A 12345-nucleotide genomic window follows, 5' to 3' on the forward strand; every position below is an offset into this window, starting at 1 on the left:
CTTCACCTCTGCTCTTCACAATGGCCACCCAAAATCCCCCCGCAAAGCGTATTAAGCGCGAAGAGTACCGTCGCAATGTACAGGCCCAGCAGGAATCTACCGATGGCTCCGTCATCAAGATGCCGCAGAAGAAATTCTTCCGCCAGCGCGCGCATGCGAATCCCTTCTCTGACCACCGGCTGGAGTAGTATGTATCATCTTGTGTCTATTTCACGTTAAATCATTTCTATGGGAATATCTATGTGGTCTTCGAGCTTCACTGGCGACAATTTCTACACATCCGATCGCGAACTGATAGCTAATTGATACTCCAATAGTCCCATCAGCCCCGCGCATATGGACTGGTCATCCCATTACCCTGCATTCGTGGATCCAGACACTACCAAAACGACCCTCAGCGGAGGGCGCAAGTTGACCAAGGAGGTCGAAGTCGTGGATATTGGATGCGGTTTCGGCGGGCTACTGGTTGGCCTGGCGCCATTGATGCCAGATACCCTGATGGTCGGTAAGTACAGCGCAGCGACATCAAATCCATATTTGCACCTGCCATGAATGAGCACCGCAAACTAACAATAAACCACAGGCATGGAAATCCGCATTTCAGTGCTTGAATACCTCAGCTCTCGCATCCACGCCCTGCGCAGCCAACAACAACGCCTCAAGAACAAAGACGCGAACCCATCATCAACCGAACCCCAAGATGCCTCTGCGCAACCCGAAAGCACCGGCTCAACCCCGGCCCCAGTACCAGCCAATGATGACGAAATCGGCACGGAGAAACTCTTCCCAGGAAACTTCGAAAACATCACCGCAATCCGCAGCAACACCATGAAGTTCCTCCCCAACTTCTTCGGCCACCACCAACTCTCCAAGATCTTCATCTGCTTCCCGGACCCGCACTTCAAGGCCCGTAAGCACAAAGCTCGTATTATCTCCGAGTCCCTGAACTCCGAGTATGCGTTTGTCCTGCGGCCTGGCGGTCTGCTGTACACCATTACCGATGTCGAGGAGTATCATCACTGGGTCCTGCGTCATTTCCTGCACGGAGAGCAACCGGAGGGCGGGGCACCTCCTGCTGCAAGCAGTAAGGACCTGTTTGAGCGGGTTTCCGAGGAGGAGCTTGCTGCTGATCCTTGTGTGCGGGTTATGAAGTATGAGACGGAGGAGTCGAAGAAAGTTACGAGAAATAAGGGCAATAAGTACGTTGCTGTTTTCAGGCGCAAGGCTGATCCCGAGTGGCCTGCTTGAAGGGGTGGAGAGAATTGGATGCCTAATTAGAGAGGTGAATATGGGAAGTTATTGGAATCATTGATTTTAATGATATGATGACAAGAGAGGTGTTTTGAGGCGTTTTCCCCCATTTAAAATGCATTGCCGATATCATCCATATACTCCAACATGGCAATCTTCGCTTGCTAACAAGAACACAACACAAAAACGAACAAACTCCCGAAATGAACCCCGGAAAAAAGGGGTTGTGGAACACATGCTGAGAAATGAAGCGATGCAAAAAAATCAAACACCGACATCATGCGTAGATCTATCATAATAACAGTAATCTCGTTAAAACATGGTGATCGTAGCCCCGCAACTAGATAGTGCAGTCTAGCACATCCCAGGCGCCTTAAGACGGATACCTTCACATCTCTCACAGATCGCCAGTTGGACCGGACCACCGATCACGCGGCCCTTGGCTGTTCGCTTGGGCTCGCCTTCGCGAACGAAGAACCGGCCCTCCGGACCAAAACCATCGCCACACTCGTGACAATTGAAGCAGCGCTCGTGCCACTGGCCACCAATTGCGCTGATGACAACCTCATCCATGACATGCTGCTTGCAGCCTAGACAACGTGGTGCAGTACGGCGCGAGTGGCAGTGAAGACACCATGCGAAGCCGTCTTTCTCGACAAAGGGAGTTTGGGAATCGAAGGGCTATATTGAAGAGAAATAGTCAGTTATCTTGCGTGGGAAATAATCAGAAAGGATATCAACACCTACATCACCGCACTCTGCGCAGAAGAAGTGGCCGACATGCCATTCGGCACCACATGCCACCACCACTTCTCCTTCAATAGGGGTCTTGCAGCTCTTGCAACGAGGGCTGAACATCTCGTGGAAATCTAGGTGGCAGTAGAACCGTGGCACACGGGCCTCATGATCATGCTCATCAGCCTCGGTTGCCAATCTTTCGGCTCTGCTAGACTCCGGTTCTTGGTAAAAGGCCACACATTCGAGAGCTGTGTGGCAGTGGAAACACGTAAAGCACTCCGGGTGGAATCGACATCCGCCAGCAGTCACGATTTTTCCGGAAATGGGAAGCGTGCATAGCTCACAGCTTGCAGTCGGGACGCCAGATCGTGTATAGGGCGAATACCAACGGCTCTGCGAATCAGATCCTTGCTGTCTGGGGATAGCCTGATTAGTTGGACCGCTTCTCGTCGAGTGGGGTACCGGTCTGGTCGATTTCTTGGAAGGAGCTTCTATCTCGGAGATAGTGGGTACTTTGATGTCCGGAACATTAATCACGGGAATTGGAGGTGGCTCAGAGACTTCGATTGAGGGGGGGTGAAACTTCAATGGTCGGTGCTGCCACTTCAATGATGGGTAGGGTTGGACGATCAGGCTTCGGTTGATCACTTGGTTTCCAAGTTTGGTCGAAGCTCACGATTGGACGTCCAATTCGATCACTGACGGCTGAAGGCATGGGTAACTTTTCACTGCGGTCTCCTCGTCTTTTGCTGGTCGCTGCCCGGATATCATCACTGCGTCTCTCTCTTCCGTCGGGGGTAGAGACAAGTTCGTTCTTTTCTTCCGGGGGAGGAGTCGGAGTAGCAGGTTCGTTTCTAGTGTAACCGGCATTGTGTGACTGAGTGGGAGGAGGAGTAGCGCTTTCGTTTCGAGTGTAACCGGCGTTACGCGACTGAGTGGGAGGGTTCTTATTGGTTTCAAACCGCGAGATTTTATCCATCACAGGGCTGGTATGGGCTCTATTCTGCAGCCAAGGCAGTGGCCTAGGCACACGCCCCAGAGCGTTGCGTGGTTTGTTTTTCAAAGCTGACGAGTCAGACTTCGAAAATTCTGGTTTTGCTTCGGGTTCCTTCTGAGCATCAGCGGGTTCTTCGTAGATTTGGTCGTTCGGGTTCCTGAAAATTCCTTTAGAGGAATCACTGCTGACGGTACGCGATTTGGGAGCAACAGACTGCTCGGGTTCCTCGTCAGGCAGTTTAAAGTTAACTTTGAGATTCTTCTTTGAGGGTCCAGCTAGAGATGATCGCTTCCGCGTTGACTCAGGGCTAGAGTTACCATCAGAGGAGACAGTTGAGCCTGTCGACTGACTGAATCTATTGGTTGAAGGGGTAGTTTCTCGAGAGCCATTTCGGACAGGGCTCTGGCTGCGCCTGATGGCATCAGGATTCTGGTATGGCGCATAAGGATTTTTGAAAGCTTGACCAGGATTCTGGTGCATCCAAACTAGTTCTGTGGCCTCATCTTGAGCTGCTTGGTGAAGACCAACATCATCCTCAACATCCATTTTCTGCAAGGCATCTCGTAGTGCCCGTGCCTCTTCCTTTTCGTGTCGCCGTTGACCATTTTCACGATAGGGCAGAGCTGAAGATACCGGGATGGGAATGGTACGTGCATGAATCTGTGCTGGAAACACGTTCTTCCGGATTGAGTGCGTGCGTGGCTCCTGAGCTAAAGGACGACCCATTGCGCCGCCGCCAGGCACATGGGAGGCTGTCCGGCGATGGGACATTGCGCTACCTGACCGTCGGTGATCGTCAATCTCATCTTCGACCGGACTGTGCATGGATAATGCCGATGATGCCCTTGGAGGAAGGCTATCAGGTAGGTCGCTTGTTGCGGCTGGTCTACCTGGGTATGGACGAGATCCTGTCGGACGGGCAGGACGATTTGCCCGCAAGTCCTTCAAGTATGTCGCTGTTGACTCACGTATCAGCTCTGAGCCGTCCAGCACCAAAGAGTCACTTACAAACTTGATCGCTGGACATGAAGGATGGGCCAGGAGGTGAGACCTTCCTCTGACCGGTGTTATGTTTATGCATCATGGAATTGCAAGGATCAAGGATGTAAAGAGAAATACGGATAAGTACAGGATGATGACGAAGAACTAAGGACCAAGATGAACTAAGATGAGAAGAGTCTAGTTGCGATCTACATTTGACGGTCTGAGCTGGCTAGCGTCATTGGGTTGTTCCCCCTCCAAACAAACCCCTAGGGCCCGTCGCGAGGCAACGGATGACTCAGCATCCTTATCTACCTAGGTCCTGATAAGGGCTTGGTTCCATTCAACCCTATTAAGCCCTATATTGGATAACGTAGGTTGCTTGTTCAAATCATATTTGGCAAACATATATAGATTCATACTTGACAAAGACTTGGCTCTATGGATACCTGTGGACATGTCTCTATCCAGATGACTAAGACTCCCCCACATCTACCCAACTTCTCCAGGGCTGGACTCGACTCTCTCCGCATCGGCTTCTCGGCACAGAGACCCCACAGCCAAGTAAAGCGCTGACACCTCGAGAACTGCACAGCTTGGACGCAAAGTAGCTATTCGCTATGTATATCAGCTTCCTTCATTGGTTCAATATCGCCGAGTGGAAATAAACCACGAGGCCCCGGGCATTTTCCTTTATTCAAACAATGTTCATTGGATTCGGCATTCAGTCCGAAAGTCCGATAGTCCGATGACTCCAATTATTACCAACGATAAACTGATTGAAATCTAGTCCCTTTTTTGTTAGCGTACTAATTTAAGTCTCTTGCTTCTTTTCACTACATACTTCCATGTTGAGATGAAAACGGCAACCGGTTTCGGTCTACTCTCTAATAAGCTCGTTATCTCATATAATAACAACAAGCTGGGCTTGTATCTGAGCTACCATGGCAGATAATGTGCCAATTGATATCATCCGTTCCCATCAGGATGATATAGACCGAGAGAGCGCAAAGCAGGAACAGAAGTTGCATCCGCAGTCGGCACCACTGGACGTCGATGAAGATGAGAAATATAAGCGCGATGTGGCCCCCGATGGTGGCTATGGCTGGGTCTGTGTCGCCTGTGTTTTCTGGATTAATGCGCATACTTGGGGTATCAATAGCGTGAGTACCAACATTTGCCTTTTCACTGTCATTTTACTAACAGGTCTAATATTCAGAGTTACGGAGTCTTTCTGAGCCATTACCTCTCAAACGATGTATTCCCCAACACATCGGCTTTATCATACGCCTTCACAGGCGGCTTGAGTATCTCCTGTGCCCTTCTGGTGGCTCCATTAGCCACTTGGATGATACAAAAATGGGGAACACGACTTGTACTCAACCTGGGCATCTTCCTTGAAACCCTCTCTCTAATAGGGTCCTCATTCGCAACCCAGAAATGGCACATCTTCCTCAGTCAAGGTGTCTGTTTCGGTTGGGGCATGGGCTTTCTCTTCGTGGGCAGTGTCGGCATCACCCCGCAGTGGTTTGACAAGCACCGTGGTGTAGCGATGGGCATCAACGCGGCCGGATCTGGTCTCGGCGGTCTGATCTACTCCCTAGCAGTGGGCGCCATTATCCCGCGCTACGGGTTGGGCTGGGCGTTCCGCATTTTGGGCATCATTTCTTGCGTCGTGAACCTGGTCTGCTGTAACTTGCTCCGGGACCGCAATAAGGCCGTCGGCAGTAGATTCACGGCTTTCCATCTTCCTCTCCTGCGTCGCCCGGAGTTTTTGCTTTTCCTCGGGTGGGGTGTGTTCAGTATGCTCGGCTACGTGGCGCTGCTGTTCAGCGTTGCCAACTTTGCCCTCTCTGTCGGCCTCTCATCGCACCAGGGTAGTATTGTCTCCGCGCTGCTCAACCTCGGCCAGGGTCTTGGCCGTCCGTTTGTCGGCATGTTCAGTGACCGGCTTGGTCGCATTAATATTGCCACTTCCCTTACCTTCCTCTGCGGTCTATTCTGTCTTGCCGTCTGGACTTCTGCTGATAGTATGGGTGTGGTGTGCTTCTTCGCTGTTCTGGTTGGCACTGTCGCAGGTACGTACTGGGCTACTGTTTCTCCCGTTCTGGCGGAGATTATTGGCATCAGAGATCTCCCTTCCGGTTTAAGCATTACTTGGCTCACGCTTGTTGCCCCTTGCACTGTCTCCGAGGCTATAGCCCTTCAGCTCCGCAGCCACAATGTTGGTGGCGGGACTTCATATCTGCGTGTTCAGTTATTTACTGGCTTCATGTATTTTGGTGCTTCCTTGTGTTTGTGGATTGTCCGCGGTTGGAAGGTCGGCGAGTTGGAGCGTGCTCAGGAACGCTGCGATTCTGTCGTCCATCCTGGCCCGTTGACTCGAAGTATCGGCGGAATTGAGAAGCACAACCTCCCTGCGACTATTTCCCCGGCCTCGGGGGCCACTGAAATGGTTGCTCCGTTATGGGCTCCGGTCAGCTTAGTTCGCAGAATGATTACTTTGAAAAAGGTTTGATATAACTACATAGCATAAAAAACAGATATGCTAGACAAAATGAACATACAAAAATAGACAAACGTCTGTCATTAATTTGATTCGAACGCCGTTTTGACACTAAATCTAATCTACATGGATGTAGCTTTTGGTTCATGCCTCCATAACCAGAATGCGGACCCTTCTCTTGCCGGCGCCACGACCCTCTTCCTTGACGGAACTGACATTGACACGAACCCTTTGGAAAAGTTCAACTGTCACACTGTGTTCTTTCTCTGTGTGACCCTTCTCTTCCACACGAAGGGTGTACTCCTCACTATCAAAGTCTGTGGTACGGTGAGGAGCTAGCTCCCGTCTCTCGGCGACAGAACGAGCTCCAGCTTCACCGGGCAGGACGAAGTCCTCCAGACGAACGACACCCTCAATGCCGAAGCGGGGAACAAAGATGACAACGCCGTTCTCGAACACACGCATCACGTAACCTTCTTCTTCAATACCCGCATCGACACCGTCGGCGGCCATCTTCTCTCCACGGGCTTTGAGAGCCTGACCCACATAGTACTCAATACTAGCGCGGCCGGCATGCTGTGCATTGCGGTGACGAACATTGATGTTCCGGCAGATGTCTTCTAGCTTGTTGCGGGTGCTGACGCCCTCGATGACTGCGTGTCCATCCTCGCCTTCATACCCAATGGCAGAAGCCAATTGCCGATGAACCATCAGATCGGCATATCGTCGAATGGGCGAAGTAAAGTGGGTGTAGATAGGTGAGGCGAGACCGTAATGACGGAATTCAGACTCGGTAAAGGCACCCGCACAGAAGTATTCGGCGGAGGTCATGCAACGGGTCGCCAAGATACGGACCAGGGTGTTGAAGAATGGGTTCTCAGGATCGACGCAGCGGTCCAACGAATCAGCCAGAGCTCTCGAGCTGGAGACATCAAGCTCCATGTTCCGCTTCTTCGATAGTTGGTTTTGAAGCTCCTCGAAATTCTGAGGCGGGGGAGTGGCGTGTCGACGTAGCAAGGCCGTCTGAGAGAAGGACTCGTAGACCTTCGAGCCAACGGTGGTATTGGCGAGAAGCATGAACTCCTCGACCAAGCTATTAGTGTCGAGCATAGCCTTAGTCTTGACGTCCGTCAAAGGATCGCCCACTTCGTCACCCTCAGTCTCAATGCGGACTTCCGGGGAGGCAAGGTTCAAGGCACCAGCGTCCATACGCTTCTGACGGAGAACCTTGGAGAATTTCAAGAGGGTGCGCATGCTTTGGGTCAGCTCGTCCTGCTGTGACTTGTCGTCGATGCGTAACTGGGCTTGTTCGTAACTGAATGCTTCTCGGGAGCGAATGACCGACTTGGTGAAGTTTGAAGACACTATCTCGGCATCAGGTGTAATCTCCCACAGAACCGAGAAGGCATATCGTTCAACATAGGGTTTGAGAGAGCACAGGTCTGTGCCAAGAAGATGGGGAAGCATGTCGATACGCTTATCGACTAGGTAAACAGTGGTTCCGCGAACACTGGCCTCGAGATCCATTGGGTTGTTAGGCTTGACGAAATGCGACACATCCGCAATGTGTACACCAACCTCAAAGTTTCCATTTGGTAGGAGACGTGCGTGAAGTGCGTCGTCAATATCCTGACAGCCGGGTGGATCGATACTGCAAATAAGCAAGTCTCGAAGATCTTTCCGGCCGTTCCAGCCCTTGTTTTCCTTTGAGACAGGGACCTTCCAATCATGTCCTTCGGATGGCAGGCAGTCTAATACAGACTTCGGGAATGGTTTGTACTGCACATCGTATTCAAGCAGTAGAGCTTCGGTTTCGGCCCCCTTGGTTTCGAGCTCTCCCAGAGAACGAATGAAGTGACCGGTAGGGTATCTCGAATCACGGTCCCAAGAATCGATGGTGACAAGAATTCGCTGGCCGAGAATATCGCTAGCCTGTCTTGTGCGTACTCTGATCTTCGGGATACGTTTATCCATGGGCAGCAAGAAAACGTTTTGTTGCCGTCTGCCGGAGGCCTGGGACCCAGTAGAACTTGAGTCAACGTGACCAACGTATTGACGCCAGCTGCGCTTGATCACACCAACAACCTTGGCAGTGGGTTGTGGCTTGCCATCCGAGTTCTTGCCATGGGCCTTTTTGACTTCTTCCTGGAGAGCTTTGCGTTCTCTGTCTGTCACCACAGCCTCGGTCTCTTCAGTATCAGGGTTATCATTGCGGGTCACGGCTTCCTCGTCCACAATCTTAGTCGAGGGGCTCTTCCACTGGTCCTTTGGCAGTACTTCCACCACGACCGAGTCACCTGCAATAGCGCGGTTACTGTTATCACGTCCCAGAATGAGAAGAGGTTTGTCGAAAGCTGCGGTCTTGACAGAGGCTTCCAGGTAGTTGTAAGGAGAAACATTGAACACTCCTTGGTGCAATGTCCCGGCTCGCAGGCCAGTCGTGAGTTTTGACATTGAGAAGTATTCGGGGTAGAATAATTCTCCGCGAGGTGCTTCTTTGGCATCTCGCGCATCCTTTGACTCGCTGATCATATCCAGCAACATCTCGGACCCCTCCAAACCAGAGACATAGTCGGATAGCGACAATGCCGCCACATTTTCTTCCTTGCATTTCCGAAGATTCTCCTTGTCATCAGTGATGACTACAATTACCGGTATCGCCTTCTCTTTCTTTCCCTTTTTCGCTGATTGTTGCAGGTGGGAACCGTACCAGCTTGCTACCATGCGCACAGCGCGATCGTTCCTGTCGTTGATTGTTTCCTCCGGATCTCTCCTAACATGAGTCTCTCGGCGGAACTCATTGAAAAAGAGATAGAAGCGCTTTTCCTCTGACTTGACGAGGGCCAGAAGACGGTTGTAGAGTGGTAGTGATCGGTTTCTCAATTCCTCGAGGACGGTCTGGAGGACAATCACATCGTAGAAGGCCCCAGTGTGCTCGAAAAGATCCATTCCATTAAGCAGCGCATTTGTATCTGGAACAAGATAGTGGCCTCGTGGAAATGCCTTTGTGCCAGCGGGGCGATCGGATAGGATGAACGGCGCAACTGTTTTGCATTAGCAACTTGCTCCCCCGTCACTGCAATCATTTACTTACTGTTTCCATTGGCATCAGCCGGCGCAATCGTCGGGCATTGTGAGCAGAGCTTAGAGGAACAAGGAATATCTTCTCTCAAATAGAGCTCGCGGACAATCTTTTGCACCTTTCCACTTTTCGTGGACCTAACGAAGACCTTGCTGGTAACATTTGCGGCCTGCGGGTTGGCAGACAAGTCTCTCCTTAAACTCTTCATTGCGACGATAATATTTTACCGTCTGGCAGTTGCTGAATCTATCAAAACCTGTGTGTCTTGTAAAAGATCCGAGGTGAGAGTCTTGGCGGGAAGAAAGGTTATCGCTGATCATCGCGATAACTAGCTGAGTCAGCATACGGGTCGTCACTTTGGGGTCAAAAGATGCCATTTCACTCCTATAACAAAGGTATTTTCCCGTAAAGAACTTGCATTCTGATTCCTCTCGAATTCTAAATCTAAGCACTATGGTTTTAGCGGTATGTGCACCATCCATCGGGCATGAGCGAGCCACTTTGCCTAACAACCTGCTTTGATATAGGCCGTGGGGCAGCTATGCGCGACTAGCAACATAACTTCCAATCTAGCTCAGTGCAAGGTGCTGGTTCGAAAGGCTGTTGCAGCAGGCGCCAAGGTGATATTATACATATCCTATTACCAACTCTCCGATAGACAGCTCATATATGTTAGGTGCTCTTTCTTCCAGAGGCATCGGACTATATCGCATCCTCGGGAGAGCAATCGTACTCCCTCGCCCAGTCTGAAGAGAGGGCTAGCTTTGTGTCATCCTTACAGATAGATGCCAAGGAACATCATATTCACATCAATGTTGGAATTCACGAAGTAGCTTCTGAAACCAGGCTCAAGAATTCATTGATTTGGATCGACGACAAGGGAACTATTACCCAAAACTACCAGAAAGTCCATCTATTTGACGTTGATATCAAAGATGGACCTGTACTTAAGGAGAGCGCGTAAGCCTTTTACTTTATTTTATACGAAGATCCGATATTTGACTTATCATTCGCTAACCTCGAACCATCTAGGAGCGTCCAACCGGGACAACAAATTCCAAGGCCATTTGAAACACCTATAGGGCGTGTTGGTCTAAGCATTTGTTTTGATGTAAGCGCAATTCAATTTGACATTATGTCGGACATCAGGCGGTTCAACTTCTTACTCATGCTGGATTATCTAGTTACGTTTTCCAGAGATGAGCCTGGCATTGAGGCGACAGAACGCTGAAATCATCACATACCCGTCGGCATTTACTGTTCCGACGGGCAAGGCTCATTGGGAGCCCTTGCTACGAGCAAGAGCTATTGAGACCCAGTCATACGTGATTGCAGCTGCGCAGGCAGGTCCTCATAATGAGAAGAGACGAAGCTATGGTCATTCTGTAATCATCAGCCCATGGGGTGAAGTGGTAGCGAAGCTGGGAGATGAGCACCAGGAGCCACATATTGCAACTGCCGATATTGATCTCGATCTTGTGGCAAAGATTAGGCGTGAAATGCCGTTGCTTCGGAGAACCGATCTATATCCAGAGATTTGAGAATCCTATGTGAACAGCGAGGCAATGCCATCGTCCTCTTTGTTCCTAGTACATTTCGCGGAGAGTCTATTGGATACCAACTTTCATGATGGACTTAGTGCGAATTATGAGCATTTTCTTTTGCGACCGGGGCACCTATAACCAACATGACGGAAAGAGACTTCGAAAAGTGTAAAGTGATACAACAAGGAACAAACGAAAATAGATGAGCATGCAAAAAAAAACTTGTCTAAGAACGAGACCGGAACATCATATCTGCCGTCGTAGGTAGTACAGGCATAAATGGAAACAGTCCCTCTTTGATCTCTATGTACAGTGTACAAATTTGGCGTTTATTTCTTGACCTTGTCAGGGTCCTCGAGGATGCCCTCAGCTTCCAGTCTCCGTCGGGCCTCTTCGAGTGCCCATGTTTGTATACTATCGCAATTGTCAGTATTTCAGTTGTGCGGGGGGCATAAACGCCAATACTCAAGCGCTACGTCGGGATATGGACTGTACGTACGAAGTATCAGGCTTGAAAACGTATGCAACACCAGCGACCACAAAGCTTCCAATGAATCCGTAGTACCAGATGTTCTCCCAGCCTTCCTTCACGTACTTCTGGCCGGGCCTGATACCGAACAGCCAGCCGGTGGGAGGATCATAGTGGTCACCGTGGTCCGCGGCATAGAGGCTGGATCGAGTTGAGAATGCCTGGGTGCTCTGGGGCTGGCGAAGCAGGCAGCGCGCCCGGAGGATGTGCGACAATGGCCGGGCAGTCATCTTGAAGATGGGGGTGAAGGAGGGTTGGGGCCGATCGAAGGAACACTAGCGTGCGAGGAAATTGGTGAAAGTCACAAGGGTGAAAATATCCCCTTGAACTCAAGTGGCAATGACGGTCTCAATTGATATGTTGCCTCTTGTAGGAGAGTGGAGGGGTGCTTCGGCGGGTTGATGTTGAAGCCGTAAAAGGCCGGGAAGCTGTCCAGTTATCGCGCTAGTCTACTTTGGGCAATTTTCCTTGTCCGCCTTTACACCTGCCATTTCGGGCATAAATGCATTTCTGCCTTTGAAAATAGGTGTCAGCACTACACGCGACGCGTTCTTATCACATCTGGTCCTCTCCCTAGGCCGCCTACAGGGCGCTGGACTCGCCATTCGTTTCATCTTCCCATATGCACAAACATTCAAAGTAATTGAACCAGTAAATACTCTCTTTTAACTGGTACGTTTCATCTCGTGCCCCCAATTCATCCCCTTTCTGACATTG

General features: G+C 50.5%; 6 protein-coding genes across 6 annotated transcripts; 3 read left to right on the forward strand and 3 right to left on the reverse strand.

The window, feature by feature from the left end:
* Positions 1–20: 20 nt before the first annotated feature.
* Positions 21–1248, forward strand: trm8 (tRNA (guanine46-N7)-methyltransferase; the record flags this gene model as incomplete). The annotated part of the gene is made up of 3 exons (XM_057229896.1): positions 21–187; positions 318–505; positions 584–1248. The coding sequence occupies 3 exons, from the start codon at positions 21–23 to the stop codon at positions 1246–1248; spliced, it is 1020 nt and encodes a 339-aa protein (XP_057084986.1).
* A 357-nt stretch (positions 1249–1605) lies between these two features.
* On the reverse strand, positions 1606–4067 carry N7447_005635 (LIM domain protein; the record flags this gene model as incomplete). The annotated part of the gene is made up of 4 exons (XM_057229897.1): positions 1606–1932; positions 1999–2549; positions 2617–3942; positions 3995–4067. The coding sequence occupies 4 exons, from the start codon at positions 4065–4067 to the stop codon at positions 1606–1608; spliced, it is 2277 nt and encodes a 758-aa protein (XP_057084987.1).
* Positions 4068–4911: 844 nt separating this feature from the next.
* On the forward strand, positions 4912–6485 carry N7447_005636 (MCT family MFS transporter; the record flags this gene model as incomplete). Its single annotated transcript, XM_057229898.1, has 2 exons — positions 4912–5130; positions 5187–6485. The coding sequence occupies 2 exons, from the start codon at positions 4912–4914 to the stop codon at positions 6483–6485; spliced, it is 1518 nt and encodes a 505-aa protein (XP_057084988.1).
* A 132-nt stretch (positions 6486–6617) lies between these two features.
* Positions 6618–9763, reverse strand: N7447_005637 (exosome catalytic subunit DIS3; the record flags this gene model as incomplete). Its single annotated transcript, XM_057229899.1, has 2 exons — positions 6618–9517; positions 9568–9763. The coding sequence occupies 2 exons, from the start codon at positions 9761–9763 to the stop codon at positions 6618–6620; spliced, it is 3096 nt and encodes a 1031-aa protein (XP_057084989.1).
* A 245-nt stretch (positions 9764–10008) lies between these two features.
* Positions 10009–11096, forward strand: N7447_005638 (carbon-nitrogen hydrolase family protein; the record flags this gene model as incomplete). The annotated part of the gene is made up of 5 exons (XM_057229900.1): positions 10009–10020; positions 10083–10175; positions 10232–10515; positions 10588–10666; positions 10740–11096. 5 exons carry the CDS (start codon positions 10009–10011, stop codon positions 11094–11096), a joined length of 825 nt encoding a protein of 274 aa, XP_057084990.1.
* Positions 11097–11428: 332 nt separating this feature from the next.
* N7447_005639 (uncharacterized protein) lies at positions 11429–11858 on the reverse strand (the record flags this gene model as incomplete). Its single annotated transcript, XM_057229901.1, has 2 exons — positions 11429–11513; positions 11599–11858. The coding sequence occupies 2 exons, from the start codon at positions 11856–11858 to the stop codon at positions 11429–11431; spliced, it is 345 nt and encodes a 114-aa protein (XP_057084991.1).
* Between the last annotated feature and the right edge of the window lie 487 nt (positions 11859–12345).

Source organism: Penicillium robsamsonii (genome assembly GCF_028829455.1).
Source record: "Penicillium robsamsonii strain IBT 29466 chromosome Unknown utg000003l_segment0_segment0, whole genome shotgun sequence".
Taxonomy (NCBI): domain Eukaryota; kingdom Fungi; phylum Ascomycota; class Eurotiomycetes; order Eurotiales; family Aspergillaceae; genus Penicillium; species Penicillium robsamsonii.